Source organism: Vitis riparia, chromosome 2 (assembly GCF_004353265.1).
Source record: "Vitis riparia cultivar Riparia Gloire de Montpellier isolate 1030 chromosome 2, EGFV_Vit.rip_1.0, whole genome shotgun sequence".
In the NCBI taxonomy this organism is placed as follows: Eukaryota; Viridiplantae; Streptophyta; class Magnoliopsida; order Vitales; family Vitaceae; genus Vitis; species Vitis riparia.
In genome coordinates, this window is record NC_048432.1 from 18,179,523 (window position 1) to 18,197,309 (window position 17,787).

General features: G+C 35.9%; 2 protein-coding genes across 6 annotated transcripts; one reads left to right on the plus strand and one right to left on the minus strand.

Moving 5' to 3' along the window:
- Positions 1–1,611: 1,611 nt before the first annotated feature.
- On the plus strand, positions 1,612–7,005 carry LOC117933824 (E3 ubiquitin-protein ligase SINAT5-like). Its single transcript, XM_034855374.1, has 3 exons — positions 1,612–2,082; positions 5,527–5,913; positions 6,441–7,005. The coding sequence occupies exons 1-3, from the start codon at positions 1,882–1,884 to the stop codon at positions 6,801–6,803; spliced, it is 951 nt and encodes a 316-aa protein (XP_034711265.1). The 5' UTR covers positions 1,612–1,881; the 3' UTR covers positions 6,804–7,005.
- Positions 7,006–7,307: 302 nt separating this feature from the next.
- Positions 7,308–16,651, minus strand: LOC117933786 (uncharacterized protein At4g10930). Of its 5 annotated transcripts, none has more exons than XM_034855332.1 (15): positions 16,399–16,651; positions 16,172–16,247; positions 15,464–15,549; positions 15,107–15,197; positions 14,807–14,856; positions 14,311–14,380; positions 13,559–13,668; positions 13,180–13,245; positions 11,816–12,366; positions 11,562–11,678; positions 11,319–11,391; positions 9,694–10,969; positions 9,512–9,586; positions 8,017–9,099; positions 7,308–7,891 (listed from the first exon to the last, which is right to left on the minus strand). In XM_034855332.1, the coding sequence occupies exons 2-15, from the start codon at positions 16,235–16,237 to the stop codon at positions 7,688–7,690; spliced, it is 3,918 nt and encodes a 1,305-aa protein (XP_034711223.1). In that variant the 5' UTR covers positions 16,238–16,247; positions 16,399–16,651; the 3' UTR covers positions 7,308–7,687. The 5 variants fall into 5 exon arrangements, with proteins under 5 accessions (XP_034711223.1, XP_034711215.1, XP_034711233.1 ...); XM_034855324.1 differs by having other exon boundaries at positions 16,172–16,277; XM_034855342.1 differs by lacking the exons at positions 14,311–14,380; positions 14,807–14,856; positions 15,107–15,197; ... (1 more) ...; positions 16,172–16,247; positions 16,399–16,651 and adding exons at positions 13,761–13,848; positions 13,964–14,035 and having other exon boundaries at positions 13,559–13,664.
- Between the last annotated feature and the right edge of the window lie 1,136 nt (positions 16,652–17,787).

Genomic DNA, 17,787 nt, shown 5'->3' on the forward strand with positions numbered 1-17,787 from the left:
GAGTGGGTAGAGAAGTAAAACAAACATCAAAATTTTATTTTGACCGACTCTTTGTCACATTCTTAAATGTTAGGCCACCAATACCAATGATTGAGCTATATTATAAACTCTTAAGACTCATACCTTAAACCCCCCTTCTCTCTCTCTCTTTCTCTCACTTGATTTATGACCCAACGCCATATCCAACTAAGGAAATTTGTCTCATTCCTATTTTGACCCATTTGTAAACCAATTCAAGCACCAAAAATGAATGAATGAATAAATAAATAAATAAATAAAATAAAAATGATAATGAAAGTCTTCATCTTGCCTTATAAACACAGTGCCATGTCATCAAATTTTGCATACATTTTTTTTATTAAAAGAAAATTGATTGAAGTAGGATGGAGCATCACCCATTGACCTTCATAATTGGAAGCTTATTAGCTAAGAAAACCTAGGGTCATAATGAAATTATTAAATATTTTTCATTGATTTATGTAAAAATATTCAAATAAAAAGCATATTTTTATTGATTGTAATAAAAATAATTGTAGACTCAATTTCAATTTTTTTTTTGACAAATAAAAAATAGAGTGGGTAAAGAAGTAAAACAAACATCCAAATTTTATTTTGACCAACTCTTTGTCACATTCTTAAATGTTAGGCCACCAATATCAATGATTAAGCTATATTATAACTCTTAAGACTCATACCTTAAACCCCCTCCCCCCCCCCCCCTCTCTCTCTCTCTCTCTCTCTCTCTCTCTCTCTCTCTCTCAAAAAACACAAATCTTCCCCATTATTTCTTTCTTTCTTTTTTTTTTTCCAAAGAAAAATAGTAGCCTTATCTTTCTCTAAACCCACTCTTGGAATAAATTCTCCAACTAATTAATCATCATGAAAAGGACACTCCACCACCTATTTTAAATCATACTAATAAGGAGAAACTAAAAATGCCACAAAAAATTAGTAAAAAAGATATGATAGTTTCACTTAATAATTTATTTATTCCAATAATATGATTCAAATGATTGAATTTGTTGAAAATGTTATTATTAGAGTTCCAATTCACAAAGATATTATTATTTGCGTTGAAAAATATTGATTCTATTTTTATTTTTATTTGGTAATTCCAACGTTTCGTTTGGATCACGAAAAGTATCAAGAAATTTTCAATGAATTTGCATTCATAAATTTTATAATTTGTTGGGTTTATAAAAGTATTATATAAAAGGGTTTTTTTTTTTAATTTTCTATTTGTTTTATCATGAAAAAAAAATCAAATATTAAGAAATTAATTAAAAGTACATTTTCAAATAAATTTTGTGAAACATGTAAAAAAAAAATTTAACATATATATATAATCAATGAAGAAAAGCAAATCCAACCCCCACCCACAAAAAACAAGAAAAAGAAAGAAAGAAAAATCCATGAAGAATAAAAAACGAAAAATTATGGATTGGATTCATTCAATTAATCTCTCTCTCTCTCTCTCTAAAAAATTATTAGGATTATTAGGATAGTCTAGAAATGAAAAAATAATTTCTAAAAATAAAAATAAAAATTCATTTTGTAGGAATATATTGAAATTTTAACATGAGGGAGGGCATATGGGGTCCTTGTAGTGAGTGGGAAGTGCCTTGGCAGAATAGGATAATGGTATTTTTGGCAACTACGACGATGACCCCTGTGTCTTTCCCAGCAAACCCAGCCAAGAAAAGCATCTTCTCTCCCTTGCTTCTTCTTCTACTCCTTCCCTATTACCACTCTTCACTTGTGGAAGGCTTCAACTAGATTACACAGAGGCCAAAAATTCATAAAAAAACAAAGCAGAAAAGGCCAATAAGGGGGAAGGGGAGCCTCAATTTGGGTCAGTTTCTGATTCAATTTTTGGCAGTGATGGAAATTGATAGCATTGAATGCGTGTCGTCTACAGATGGGATCTATGAGGAAGAGATCCACCACCACCACCATCAGTTCTCGTCGTCCTCCAAGCCCCATAGCAATGTGGTGTCTCCGGCGATCTCTCCGGCCACCAGCGTCCACGAACTCCTCGAGTGCCCAGTTTGTACTAATTCCATGTACCCTCCAATTCACCAGGTTGGTTGTTTCTTTCGTTTTCGTTGGTGGGTTCTTCGGTTTTGAGAGATTTTGTTGGTGGGTTGTTTTTTTTGGTTTTGATATATATTTATATTTTTGGCGGATTTTGTTGGTGGGGTTCGGTTTTCTGGAACTGGGATTGGAGGGGTTTTCTTGGATTTTCATTCTTAGTGATGGGTTTCGAATTGAATTGGGATTACATAAACCCCTAAAACTGGCAGAACTTTGGCAACAAAAGAAATATGCAAGATTTCTGAATTTCATGGAATTCAAAGTCCAAATCAAGTTCAATTTTGTGGGAACAAATGAAGGATGAGGGCATTTATTGGTATGGAGTTGTTGATTTGGTGGTTTGGATTGGGATTTGTTGCTGGGTTGGGTTCAATGTTCAGTTGTGATTATGAGTTAAAATGATTTTTTGATTGTTGCATATTTGCTAATCATGGGATGCTTATTTTTATTGAGAATTCATATGTGGTCGTGAATCATATTAACCGGTCGATAATTGCCAATAGTTTAAGTTTTGATTAGATTCATTAGTTTGGGAGATCAAAATGATCAAAATGTTCATCGATATTAATAGTCACTTTAGGTTTAGTGGCAAGTTGCCTACTTGTAGAGTGGAAGTCTATGGGATTTTAAAGGCATTATCAAATTAGAATTTTATCATAATTGATTCATATTCATTGTACAGTCACCCACCCTTAAGTGTAGAGTAACTAGAATGATGGAAACAACTACAATTATAAGAGCCAATAATGAGCTTAAACTTACTCCAGTTGGGAATGTTTCGGGTTTTATTTGGAATGAAGATGACAGATTCTCTTGTTTTGTGCTTAAATTTTATAAATGCTGATCTGCTGATAGTGTTCCTGAAAACATTTTTCTTATTGAGAAACAGAGAGCACCCTCTGAACAAGAATAATCTGCCCAAAAATTGTTCTCAACATGTGTTAGTCGATGAATAATCTTAAATAAAATAGCATTGAAAGTGAACAAACTAATCCTTGAATATTGAGGTGGAGACCTTTAAGGGAAACCTAGGATGCAGAAACTAACCACTGAAGTGGAATAGACTTGTTCACAATTGGATCGAACTTCTGAGCAACATGATAGGTATAGGGAGGGCAGTGTTTTCCCCTCTTTAGCAAAGATAGAGGGTCAATAGGTTTTGCAAGGTAGATCAAAAAGGCAAATATGAATGGTTTAAGCCTTTTAGGTTTGAATTGGAACTTTCCAGGGATCTGAGTAAAAAATTTTGAGGTCATCTGCATGCCTCATTTCTATGGTTGGATTCTTATCTTCAATTGATGGATTAATTTGACTTATTCCATGCATGGACAGCACTGGAGTGAGACAGTGTCTATGTCATTTTGAAACTACGAGTAAATAGAAACTTTTTCCTTGGTAATAGAATAGTTTTTCACAGTTATTCTTATATATACTATTCTATCTCATTTGAGTTTCCTTGATTTTTTTCATGTAAGGTTCATTTCACTGTAAATAGCACTTTATTCTTTGGATTGGACTATGGAGCATCATGGCAACTCCAAGGAATTTCGTATTCCTTCCTAAGGGTTAGTGGTGGTCCTTACACAAATTTCTCCATTACCTTGGAAAATGAGGACATGAATTACCGTTCTGAGTATTCCCAAACTCTCATTGTCATTTGTATATCCAAACTCATTATGATCCAAAGTCTTATCAGAAAACCATAGCATTTACCTTAGCTTTACAGTGAAGATATTATTGTGGACTTTTTAAACATTAAGGTGGTTGGTTTAAGTTACATTGTTCAATATGATATCATTTGCTTCTTCTCCTTACATTACATCTTTGACTTCCCCTTCTGATTTTTTGCTAGGCATCTTCTTGAAGGATGTGAACCTTTGTTTGGAGATTTTCTGCAAGGTGCACCTTTCAGAATAGTCTAAACAGTACTTTTGTGGTTTTGATTCCCAAAAAAAAAAGGTCGAGCCAAAGATTTATAGAGTTTAGACCTGTTAGCCTTGTGGGAAATTTGTACAAAAATTTTAGCTAAAGCATTGGTTAATCGATTCAAGAAAGTGACTGGGAAAGTGGTGTTGGAGTCTCAAAATGTGTTTGTGGAAGGGAGACAAATCCTAGATGCGGTTGTAATTGCTAATGAAGCTACAAACTTGAGATTTTGCCTGAAAAATGGGCTAAAATTCAAATGGAATGAGCCAAAACTAAGGATAAAAGTGGGCTTGAAAATTTAAAATAAAAATGGTGCTAAGGCCAGTTTTGGGGTCCATAGATGGGAACTCATGCTTCTTAAGACATTTTCAAGATTGAGAAATAGATAATGTTGAGACGTTTCTTCAGAAGTTACACGTGCTAGGAAGAAGTAGCAGAAAAGAGAATTAAAGGGTTTGGTAGGCTAGCAAAAGTGGGGAATGCTCTATGAAGTCCTTTTAATCCGCCTTAGAATTTGAAGGTGAAGTTTTATTCCCCTCAAAGTTAGTTTGGGGCTCTTGGGCTCTTTCAAAGGGATGTGCCTTTATTTATTTCTTATTTATTTATTTATTCATGTATTTTATTTTATTTTATTTTATTTTTTTGCATGGAAAACGTCAAAAGAATCAACTTAAAAGGAGAGGATGGTTTTTGGCAAGTTATTGTTGTATGTGTAAAGATGAAGAAGAATCAGTAGACCATCTACTCATCCATTGTAGGAAAGTTAGAGAGTTATGACACTTTCTATTCTCTTTATTTGGCATTTCGTGGGTTTTTTCATATTTAGTGAAGGATTTGTTATCTGGTTGGAATGGGAGCTTTGTGGGCAAGAATAGAAGAAAAGCTTAGAGAACAAATCCTCTTTAGCTTTTTTGGACAATCTAGAAGGAACGCAATCGAAAAACCTTCAAAGGCGTGCAACACACTAACAAATCTCTAAAGGACTCCCTTATATCTAGTCAAGACATATGGTCTTAGGGGTATCTTATAGTTGATAGTCAAGCTCGTCCACTATCCTTAATAGATTTTGTTAAGTGGTTGAGCTTTTCTAGATTGGGGTTGTGGTTGCAGCTTGCTTCTTTTTGTTCTCATATGTATGCTTCTAGTGTATTGTGCTCGGCTTTTTTTATTGGTGTTTTTAATATATATTTATTCTTATATGCCTATGAACTAGTTATCACTTTCAAAATGAAAGCCATTACAAATTTCCCTATGGTGTACCAGGGGTCCTCTCTCCTTTTTTGATTAGTGCTTGTTAATATATACTCTTTGTTTGCCAATCAGGAAAAAGAAAAAATAAATCTCTGATTTATTTCTATTTTTATTTCTATATAATGTCGGTGCTTCTTATATAATTTGTTATTTATTTCTATTTTTTATTTTCTTTAGTACATATAGTATATGCCTACTAATTCCTATTTGGCTGGAAATTAATTGCTACTTGTAATAACTTGGCATTTTTTTCAGTGCCACAATGGGCACACGTTGTGTTCCACCTGCAAATCAAGGGTCCACAATCGGTGCCCCACTTGCCGCCAAGAGCTTGGAGATATCAGGTGTCTAGCATTGGAGAAGGTGGCTGAGTCTCTTGAACTTCCTTGTAAATATTGCTCCTTGGGATGCCCAGAAATCTTTCCTTACTACAGTAAACTCAAGCATGAGGCTCAATGTAACTTCAGACCATACAACTGTCCATATGCTGGATCTGAGTGTGCTGTTGTTGGGGATATTCCTTTCCTAGTTTCCCATCTTAGGGATGACCACAAGGTAGACATGCACACTGGCTGCACATTCAATCACCGTTATGTCAAGTCTAATCCCCGTGAAGTAGAGAATGCAACCTGGATGCTGACAGTAAGTGTTGTCTCATTTCTTAAGTTTTGTCTTGGTCTATCTACATTTTGCTTTCAAGACTGTTCAATAGCATGGTGAGAAGAGCTTTCTTGTTCCTTTGATAGCTTGAGGAAATGTTTTAGGTCCTGTAGTAGCATGGTGGAATTGGGCTGCAGAGAAGCAAAGTATTTTTGGAGAATGAAGCATAGAGTTTCACTCTCAATTTTATTCAACATGATAAAATAATTTTATGATTTTACTATCATGCTGATGATAAATGAAGTATACAGGTTTTGTTCGGTGCTTGAAGTTATTTCCTCAATGGAAAATGAAAAAGGAAAAAGGGCAAAAAAAAAAAAAAAAAAAAAAAAAAAGGACATGATACAACAGTGGCTTCAAATGAGAAGAACTGTACTGACATGCATGCACTTTAGTTGAGAAAATTTGCTATGATTGATTTATGGCTTCTATGAATTTCCTATGCTGAATATGTTTTCCTTGAATGCTCATTTTTTCCTTTTTTGTTTTCTTTATTTCTAATTGGTCAGGTCTTTAACTGTTTCGGTCAGTACTTCTGCCTGCATTTTGAAGCATTCCAGCTAGGAATGGCCCCAGTTTACATGGCATTCCTTCGGTTCATGGGTGATGAGATTGAGGCCCGGAACTTCAGTTACAGCCTAGAAGTGGGTGCAAATGGTAGAAAACTAATATGGGAGGGAACCCCACGAAGTATCCGGGACAGCCACAAAAAGGTCAGGGACAGCCACGATGGCCTCATAATCCAGCGCAACATGGCACTTTTTTTCTCTGGTGGGGACAGGAAGGAGCTGAAGCTTCGGGTCACAGGACGAATATGGAAGGAACAACAAAATCCAGATGCAGGGGTGTGCATACCCAATCTTTGTAGTTGAGATATTTGGGATCGTGCATGCTCCAGTCTCTTGGTTGTTGGCTATTTTCATTTATTTTCTTCTCTCTGTGTGTTATATGCATGCCAAGTATCATTTGTGTTGTTACTGTGGATGACGAATAGTGGGAGCCCAAAATGCATCACTAATACAGGTTTGAACCTACAAATGTCTAATAAAGTCTTTTCCTTTCTTTTCTTCTCTATGTTGTGTGGTACACACTGCCCATTCTACAGTTATCCAAAAGACTTCCAGGGAATATTCCATTACTTTTTTTAGGATTTCCAACACTCCATATGTGAATGAATCTCATGTGGATCTTAAACAGTTAATTAAGTGAATTTAATTTGTAATAAATTGGTTTTGCATCCCTCAAACAATTCAGCTGTTTCCATGAGGATATGATGGGGCTGTTTCAATTAGCTGCCACTGCTCATGTGGTACTTTCATGGATAAGACTCCATCTAGCCTAGCCAGGACAAAAATTACCAGCATACACCCGGTATATATTCCAGCACTATTGTCTGGTATAGTTAGCTGAATCTTTCAACTACAAATTTACTATCTCTAATCATCTTCTGTTGGTGGGTGGATCTTAAGCAGCTATGTACATTTATGAAGCTCTCATTCATTACATTTCATGATACAGTATACAATCAGGAATACAATCACCTGGTTTTGTTACCGAATTTTGAGTCAAAACACTTCTTTAGACACCTGATCTTTACAACGATTGTATCAGCATCCATGTTGGTTTGGTTTGGATGCTACACTAAATCTACAAAAACACCAAGGTTTATATATATCTAGGGAACAAGAGGCAGCAGAAGCTCTAGAGAATTGGGAAAATATCAAAAGACTGCCTTTGGGTGTAGTTGGTGCTTCTTTTACTTCTGTGCTGCCTCTACATATTGCTCTGCAAGTTTCTTCACCTTTTCACCCTCCTTAATTAGGAAATTAGCATTCTTGGCCTTGGCATGGTATTTCATAACTTTTTCAGTTGTTTTTCCCACAGCCCACCTATATTGCTCAACTGTGATCACGCCACTCTTGCACAAGGGCCTGATGTGCTCTTTGATATAGGCTTCCACCTGCAGAGAGTTTAGGACTGATCAACAGAAATGTTTGACGATGCCATATGACAAAACAAAAATGGATTATCTTTCAAGCGAATTATGAGAAAATGTGACATGATGAGAAATGGATCATCTAGTACCTTCCCATGCACAGAAGAACTGCTGCTATCAGTCTGCTTATTGGTGTCAGTGTTAGATTTCTCCTTCCGGCCGTTTTCACCTGTTTGAGAAGGATTGGGTGAATTCTCTCCACCTTTTACTGCTTGATCTTCTCCATAGTTTTCATTCTTTCCAGGAACTGTGTTCTTGGCTAAAGCTTCAGTATGAAACAGTCCATATAGCTCTGTGGCCTTTTCTGGAAACCTTTGTATGAGCGGTTCTTTGTCTGGGCCATATAATTCTTCACATTCTTCAAGAGAAGGCTCTTTTCCTCCTTCACCAAGAAAGGATTCTGGAGGAAGACATGAATGATCTGTTCCACCCTCCATGGTTGAGCTTCTGATGCATGTATCAGAATGATGCTTGAGTGAGGAAGGAGAATTCTTTGGTGCTTCAGCAATTCCCACTTTCACATGCTCTTCCAAATTCAGAACATCGTTTGATCTATCAGAGTTTAGAGTGGAGAACACCACTTTCATTTTTGACTCCCCTTCTTCCTGTACCTTAGAGGCCTTTAGAGCAGTAGCACCAATATACTCTTCGTCTTCCAAATCATACTCAAAATCACCATATATATCCAGTTCCGGGTGAGAATCCATTTCAAATACATTATCAGGTCCTTCCTCTCTGTTGTCCTTTGAGGGATCATCTTCATCATTGAGATCTTTAATTTCCTGAAGTGGGCTGTTGGGAGGGGAATCAGACAAAAGGCCTGCAGTTCTCAGAGCTTCTTCAATCTCAGGATCAGTAGAAAGTTCATTAATAGCTGGTTCTGATCTGTTGGTAGATTCAGCAGGAGGCAAGGGACCTGATTCAATGGCTCTACTAGATTTGCTGCAATCTGAATCTGATTCCAAGGCTCTACTAGATTTGCTGCCATCTGAACGATGTAATAGCTCCTGGGAACATAGATTCACATATACTAGCTTGCTGTTTGATCTATTGGCAACCTCTCTTTCAATATTAACAGCATCTGCAACAGCTAGCTCTGTCTCTGCTGTTCTGCGAATGACAGGGAGATTTGCTTTCCTCAAGAAGTGCTCTGTCAGGCGGTAAAGCTGAGTCTGTATGACAAAAAAAATCAATGTAAAACTGATCCCAGTACATGGTAACTCAATGGCATGACAAAAAAGGAAAGAAAGAAAGAAGATAAAAGAAAGGGAAAATACACAAGCACACAGCAACAGAAGCAACAACATAGCAAGTAACCTGATATTGTGCTACCAGATGTCGAGAAATTTCAAATTTCTCAACAAGAGAAGATTGTGTAGTAGAAGAATTTCAGACTCTACATTGGTGGTGGTAGTGGTGGAAGTGTGATGGTGGACATGATGATAGGAATGGATGCTGAAAGAAAAGTGGAATTCAGGGGGTTGTCTGAATTCCATTTTTGTACCTGAATTCCTTTCAATCTGCAAAACAAGCTAAAGAAAAATTACCAACACAGAAGGCGAGAGACAAGCACAGCAAACATACCTGCCTTACTGATGCAGGGATTTTATTATGCTGACTGGGTGCCAATACCGGTCTCATATCTCTTGGTAGTTGAGTCTGCTCAATATCAACCAAATAAAAGAATCAATTCAATTGCAGAATATCAAACAGAATAAGGTGATGCATTTAGGACCATTTTGAGATAAAAAAAAATCTCTACATACTAGTAAGGGGTAATTTCCTTTAAGCAGGGCATTGTCCTCCTGTTTTTCCTGTGTCGTATTCTTGCTAGCAGCGGCATTTTTTCTTGCAAGAACCTCTAGGGCCCATTTCCTTTTATCAGTCTTTATATCATCAGATTTAACACCTGCCTCCTTTTGGGAATTAACCTTGGAAGCAACAGAAAGAGGAATTGATGACCCTTCTGGGCGTTTTCCTGGATGTGGTTTACCATGGGCAGTAGCATCCTTTAAGCTTGAAGCATTACTCTTATTCCCTTTATGATCATAGGGGGAAAAACCAACCTTTGATGGAATCTTACAGGTTTCTGGAGCTTTGACAGCAGGACTATGAAGAGCTGGTTTAGAAACTTTTTCCATTGAAGCATGTTCTTTATTTTGTTCAGGATTACCACTAGCTTTAAGAGCTGCCAAAGGCTTTATATCGTCTTTTCGTGGGAAAACAGATGTATCTGCCAGATACAACCGAGAAAGAATGGGATTTGTGGTCTGAGATTCAGACCCTTGCTCTGGATCTATGCACTCTGAAGTTCTTAGGAGGTCAAGAACTGACTTCAATGTCTCAATCTTTTCAGGTTTAGTAGCTCTCATGCAACGATGCTTCCAAAATTCGACTTCAAGGTCACGGTCCCATGCTCGCCTACGTTTTCCTTTGGATGTTGCATAAATTTTCTTTGTCAGATTCTCACGTATTTTTCCCTTCTGCAACATTGACTTCTTCACCTTAAGAGCTGAAGGCGATAACTTTCTGGCAGTGGTTTCAGTTATGGGTCCTGCTATGGCAGCCCTGAAGGCAGTGAGAAGTTTTGGATCAAACAGATTTGTCCCAAGCTCTATTGAGGATTTGCTTCGTACAGCTTCTCTTATTTCTTTTCTTAACTTCTGAACCAGCACAGCTGATTCCTTGTCCTCAGAAGCTCTCTTCATGATCTTTTTCACTCTCAAGCCAGTAGCATTTTCTCTATCTCCATCGGATTTTTCAGCAAGCCCCTTCAGAGGTCTACGATCTGTCCCCTGAACTATACTCATTATATCAGAGGTGACTTCCTTTCTTTTCCGATTATGTCTTAACTCATCTCCTGTGGAAACTTCAACAGTACTGTGACCTTTTTGGGCATCAACTGAAACATGTTGTCCATTAGCTTGCTTCTCTATAGGAGCCATCTGAATCTTCCCTTCAGCTCTAACTTTCTTTGCAGAAACTTCAGTTCCAATCTCAGCTTTAACTTTCCCATTCCCAGCACTTGTTTGGACACCATCACTAATACATATCAGGAACAGAAAGAATTGGAAAAAGGTTAGGAATATATTTTTTTCGTTTCAATAAAATACTGATATTGGCTCAGGAAATTGCAACAAAGGCAAATGATCTGACTGACTAGTTTACAGGACTAATACCGTTTCTTCTATCCTAGGAGTGTAAGTAGACTACTACCCTACATACAGTGTGCATCGAGAAAATCACTGCTATTGATACTGCAAATTGTAATATCATAGTAGAGATATCAATAGCAATAACAATAGCAAAATCTGAACAAATAGTTATGATCATTAATTGCTCAAAACTAATAGAAAAATGAAACTAAAAGAGAGATTGACCGAATGGTGACCTGTAATCTGTATGCTTTCTCTTTACACCAGCAATTTTCATATCCTCATTAGCATGAGCAATGATCTTGTCAGCTGAAAAAAAATTCCACAAACAAGTAATGAGATGAGATATGGAAATTGACTTGTCTCATCAGAACCGTGCACAACTAATACGATGAATAACATTTGCTTCTATCCTCCAGACACAGAATGGTTGATGGAAGGAGAAAAAGAAAACTGTCTTGGACCACCCATTTCCATACCTGATAATGGAGATTCTTCTGAAGGGTGTTGCTGGTGCACATCAGCAGCCACGACCTCATCAGTTCCTGTGTCTTTTATGTTCTCGTCATCAGTTCCTCCGTCTTTTGTGCTCTCAACTAGAAACATATTATAGCGGATTATAATGAGATGAACCCGTACACGCAAAGATATAAGAATTTTTAATTGTGGCTATCATAACTATATGTCTTCAAGTTTAAGCAAATGCACAAAATATTACAACTTGCAAAATTACCAGACAAAAAGGAGCCCACAGATAAACCAAGATGAAGCCCTATACTGGATTCACTTTCAGATGGTTTGTTTTCAGAGCAAGATCCATCCAACAATTTAGTTGAAGAAATTCTCAACCCATCAAAGCCACTTGGTTCATTCACTATTTTATTGGCAGAGTTTGTCTTCAAATCATTAAGAACTGATGAATTAGAAGGTAAACTGAAGGATGTGTCTCGTGATAGAGAAAGTTCAAGTTCCTGTGCTTCCAAGTTTGGATGCATGTTATCTCTCTCAGCAGATGGTGTTGGAGACTCCAAACAGTTAGCATCAGAAATCAAATAAGATTCAAATTTCCAGTCATTGCAGTCTTCCAGGTTTGATAAAAAGTCCTCACTTGATTCTTCCATCCATTGATTTCCTTCGACCATCGAAACAACAAGAGCCGTCTCGCCAGCATCAGCAACAGATACAGACAGCTTTCTAGAAAAACCATCTTCCAGCAAACATTCACTATTACCATCTCCTAAACCAGACACAACAGATTTTCCTGGCATTCCAGCGACTGCACATCTACACCAAAACAACATAGAAAAAAGTTAGAAAATTAACATGAAAGACCTAGAATTCTCAAAAATATGAAGGTTTTTATCAATCAAAAGCACACATCAGTTACATAGGCTGAACACATGCAAATGAGGGTATAGAAGCCACACTGATTTGGCCCCAGCTTAGTCAGAGTGTCATCCAAATGACAGGAGTAGAATAATTACGGACTTTACTTCTTTTTTTTCTTCCTTTTGTTTTTATTTTTTATTTTTTTTTTGGTTGCTCAGGTACATCAGGTGGATAGCACAAAGCAGAATCCCTTGCACATAGAGCCTGTTTCGCACAACTGTAATTGCAGTGGAGTACTTTTCTGAAAAGATCAGTGCGAAAAAGAGATTGCTATTTAATATGTTTGAAAACATAAAAAAGAAAAAGAAATCACTTCCTATGAGCTCTTTGATAAAGCATCTCTTCCCCGTCTTTACTGAAATTAACTTTGAAGCCCCAAATCCCTTCCACTTTAAAGTGTGATTCGTGTAACCAGACATGTTACAAAACACATTTAACATAAAAAGGAGCTTTTAAGCAATAAAAAAAGCTGCCACACGAAGCCATAGTCTGTCTGTAAGGCATATTTCTGTTAAACAGAACTACATTAACCCTTATTCTCCTTCAATTCTCTACAGTAAGAGATCCTGAACTCTGCACAAATAAGACGCATGCACATATATAGAAAAATGTCACTGCAGTTTAAAAAAAAAAATCCACAAAATTTACACAGCAAAGAAGCCAACCATACAGTAGTGACCAACAAAGCGAACTTCCTTTCTAAATTACCTTGGGCATAACCATGAATCCTCAGAAGTGCCTTCAGGATCAAATCCCACACAGAACGCATGATACCTGTCTCCATACAAGTCAAGGATCAACAAGAGAAGAACTACTTCTATCGAAGAAATGAACCCTTGTTCTGGACAAGGCCCATCTGAGAATATTCAGGACAAAAACAATGCCAATAAATTCTTAATTTAGCTCAATTTGATCTATCAATTCCATGCAAATGCCGAATGCTGTATTTCAAAAACACTAGCTCACTTTCAACAAAAGGATGAGCATGATAAGTTGTTTTTGTTAACTCATGTAAAATAATCATCATTAGTATGCCTAAATCCCTACATAGCACCTTACAAGGCTAATTAAAGAAATTAAACTTTACCATATATCACATGAATCGCAAGCAATTGATGTATCAAGATTGGAATCTTCTGTAATTGTTGCAGATCCACTTCGAATTTTGCAGCCATCACCATCCAGACAGATAACTGCCTACAGAAAAAAATAAAGTAAATAATATTTAGATAGTGAAAAAAATAGAAATGTAAAGATCCAAAGACCAAAATGAAATCTGGTAATAGAACCTTGGGAAATAAGAAGTATCCCCAGATTTTCTGAAAAAACATTGACCACCCCATATGTTCTTCCCTTCATTATTTTTCTTGTTTGTTTCTGTCAATAGAGGGATGATACCATCTCAAAGTATAAAACAACTGTTTCCTCTCTAATTATCATCAATTGATTGGGCAATAATTATTCTAATATTTCCCTAGTATATACAAAATACCTTGAGTATTATATCTCATCTATAGAACCAAATCTAGACCACAGCTGGAGAGGAGCATTACAGCAGAAACCACACATGGATGACCCCCCTGCATACAATAATTTTGCTACCAGTATCAACATGTGTAACCTGACTACTAGCTTTGGTGCAACAATTCTCTTCGAGAGAATGAACTCATCTCATAGAAAAAAGGATATATTTACAATTTTTTACAATTTAATTAAAACTAGCAGGGATGGTCAGCGTTTCTCCAAAAAGCTTATGAGAGCTCACTGTCCAGAAACCTCATGGACATTCAGTAATTTTCCCTAAGAACCATAGCAAGGTCAAGCATTAAATATAATTACATTTTCATCAATATAGTATGATGGAAACGAGAGAGTGTTATTCTTCCCTTCAATGGACCAATCATCGTCTCTGCATAGGTAAAAAAGAAAAGGAAAACATTAATTACCTGCTGAGGACACAAGCATAGTGAATCATTAATTTAATCACTATAATTTCTGCAGATGTAAACGTCTTGCTAGGGATATTATTTTTTATCAATGGGCAGACTGCAGAGCTGCAGTCGTGATAAGTGGATTCTGAGGCTACATTAACTTTCATAAATGCAACAACTCTGTCCCATGCTGAAGTCAAGCAACCAACTAACAAAAAAAGGGTCTGCTATAACTACAAGAAAGCAGTGAATGAAGTAAAAGTATGAGAATTGTGAATGTTATACTAGTAAGTGTATCATAGAGAATGCCTATAAAAGGAAAAAAGTAATATCATGAAGTAGTACAAAGCCCCCAATTAGGTGGAACTAACAGCTAAAGAGACAGTACATAAACAAAGAAATACCTGGGAAATGAATCTTCATCCACCTTGCTAGTTCCGATAGTATCATAAACCTTAATAATCAAATGAAATTCATAAATATGATTCAGTTGTGGCCTTGCATTTAACGTGTTCAAGAGAATTTCAAAAACAAAGTTAGCAGAAATTTTTATCAAGAACAGACACTCAAAGTTATTGCAGGAAAGTATAAAGGCTAAGCAAAATTTTCATAGAAATGTACCAATGAAACAAGAATAACATAATACTAAAGAATTACTACAATAAAATATAAAAATGCTGCTCCTACAGATTTGCATCACTCACTGGAACACATGTGATCAATTGAAATTCAGTCTGGCAAAGTGGGCAAAGGTTCGTGATCGTAGCCCAGTTGTCAATGCATGCAAAACAGAACCTGAAATCCACATGATTAACTCAAGTCATCTACTGAAAGTTGCATTCAGCTCAAGCATTTTCTAGACATTTTCACCGAAAATCACACCTCAACATGTGAAAAATTCATGCCTTTTCACATTAACACAGCATTGGTAGTGAAGAAACTAAACTAGAATCAAAATGATCGAATACTTCTGAATAATGTTTATGAGGAAAAAGGTGGGTGAAACAGGAAGTATTTCCAAAAGAAAGATAGCCACACTAGAAAATTTTAAAGACGTATACCAGTGCTGGCAGCAATCCAAAACCCCCCTATCAATGATGATATCCATGCATATCCCACATTTTTCACCCTCCAAACCCGAAGCATCCTGCATATTATAAAATATAAAGTTAAAACAGTAATAAATAGTACAATTATCTTAGTCAAATCCAAAGCCCCAAACTTCCATTGTTTTTGACAAAATTAGTTTCAGAACAAGGGCCTAGACTGGATGACAGACGATCAGTCCCTCTTATGATTTCTCAAGCAAAGATTGAATTCACACACTCATTTCTTTGTTCACAAAACACCATTAACCCAAATGAGACTAAATTACACCCAAAAAGTTCATGGCTAGTGAAACATTTCATTCCCTAAGGTACTTCTATTGCTTTCAAGTTGCTTCCGAAGGCAAGAAAGTACTCCCAAATTGCCACCAAACAAAGCCAAAATTTTCAATATTGAAAAATTCACTGAGAATCCAATTGTTGTATAAACAGAAGTTGGCAATCCAAATTCTCGCTAGACCCTCATGATACTCACACAAACATTATCAAATTAGACTAATCATAAATAACCAAAGACAGGTCCCCGTATCTCCAAACATCAAATCCAGCTTGCAAGCACTTGAAGTTTCACCATATCACCATAAACAACATCAAGATTTTGAATGCCATTATGGTTGAAAGAATACACGGCATGCTTCATGAAAAATGGGAATTAACACTTACAATATCCTCATCTACTTCATAACTATCATCCTCAGCCATGTCATTTGTAAATACTTCCACTTCCATTGTGTCAATCCTACAACCAATTCCTCCCAAAAATTAGAATCTGCAAAATAACACATACAAAACAAATTCATGTCACATTCTACACATGAGCTTATCAATCACAAGACATCTCAAGAAAATTTATTGAACAACTGGGGTAAAAAAAAAATTCAATTTTGTACCCGGGTTTTGATTTCCAGAGATGTTTTAATTTCTGCTCCTTCACCTCTGGGAGTGTCAGAGACTCTGATTTTGAAGATTCATCTGATCAAGATCAAGAAACTGAGAAATTCCAAGGGATAAATAATGAGAAAAGAATAGTGCAATTAGGCAATTTAGAAAGGAGATTTCCCGCAACTAAGAGTGACCGCCATTTCTGTCTGTGATGGGGACAACGAAGAAGAAGAAAAAGGGCAACGTCGATTTGCAATCGCGGTTTCAGATTCATAAGGCCGTGTTTGGAAGCTTTTGTGAGAAAAAAAAAACGCGTTCTCCGTTAGAAAAATCCAAGTTGTACCTTAGGTAAACATTAAAGGCGCGCCCGCTATAGCCACTTGTACATTAGATTTTATTTTTTATTTTTTAGAAAAAGGAAAAAGCAAATTCCAGAGATTCTTATTAGTTATTACCATCTAATTTTTAAAATCATATCAAATTCAATTTTACCGAATTATTCTCAAATTGCCTAAAAAAAAAAAAAAACTAAAAACTAAAAAACATAAGTTTAATTTTCGTGTTTAATAAATTTTACCTAATAAATAAATAGGTAATAGCATGTTATTAATTATTAACATAGAGCAAATATTATTGTAAATTTATCAAACTTTATATTTTATACCGGCAAGTTGTTGGGCCGGATCCCAGAAGCTCTTTTAGCTCATTCCATGGACGTCCGGGGCCCTGGGCCCGGCATAACTTGGGTAGGGCCAGGCCCGATGAACAAAATCAAGCCTGGCACTCGAGACAAGCGTTCCAAACTTGATTTAATACTTTTATAGATTTATAAATTATATTTTTATACTATAAAAGCCAGAATGCAAATTTTGTTGTAATTTTTTTACCATTTTTATCCTTATTTTCTTTGAATATTTACAAAACCGTCACAACACATGTTCAAAGCATTATTCACTAGTTGACCTATTTTTGCAATTTCATCACAACTTCATGTTCTTTCCCCTGGCTCCTATCCTATCGTAGACACACGTCCTCTGCCCATACCACTTGCACCAATTTTTTATTAACCCTAATCCCAACTATATTATAAAAAAAAAATGAGATTAGATTGAATTAGAATTCAACACTTTAAATTAAAATTTTAATCGAATTAAATTCAAGTTGATAATTTCTTAATTCAATTTGAACTTAAATTAGTTATCAACACACCTAAGTTACAATCCTAAATAAGATTATTATTTTAATTTTTTAAAAGTTTAGAAAATATTATTTTTAAGAACTTTTATTCAAAGAAAATTAATAATTTTTTATTTCTTTATTTTTTATTTTTTACAAATATTGTCAAATAATTAATAAGGTATGTTTGTTTATTAATAATCTTAAAATTTTTGGAAATT

What these genes read in the sequence shown, in the direction of transcription:
- LOC117933824 (XM_034855374.1), top strand. Translation starts at nt 1,882, where the DNA reads ATGGAAATTGATAGCATTGAATGCGTGTCGTCTACAGATGGGATCTAT. An exon ending in TGTACCCTCCAATTCACCAG is followed by an intron (nt 2,083 to 5,526) that starts GTTGGTTGTTTC and finishes CATTTTTTTCAG; the next exon opens with TGCCACAATGGGCACACGTT. An exon ending in ATGCAACCTGGATGCTGACA is followed by an intron (nt 5,914 to 6,440) that starts GTAAGTGTTGTC and finishes CTAATTGGTCAG; the next exon opens with GTCTTTAACTGTTTCGGTCA.
- LOC117933786 (XM_034855332.1), bottom strand. Translation starts at nt 16,237, where the DNA reads ATGGAAGTGGAAGTATTTACAAATGACATGGCTGAGGATGATAGTTAT. An exon ending in TGTGGGCTCCTTTTTGTCTG is followed by an intron (nt 11,679 to 11,815) that starts GTAATTTTGCAA and finishes ATATGTTTCTAG; the next exon opens with TTGAGAGCACAAAAGACGGA. An exon ending in AGAAGAATCTCCATTATCAG is followed by an intron (nt 11,392 to 11,561) that starts GTATGGAAATGG and finishes ATTTTTTTTCAG; the next exon opens with CTGACAAGATCATTGCTCAT.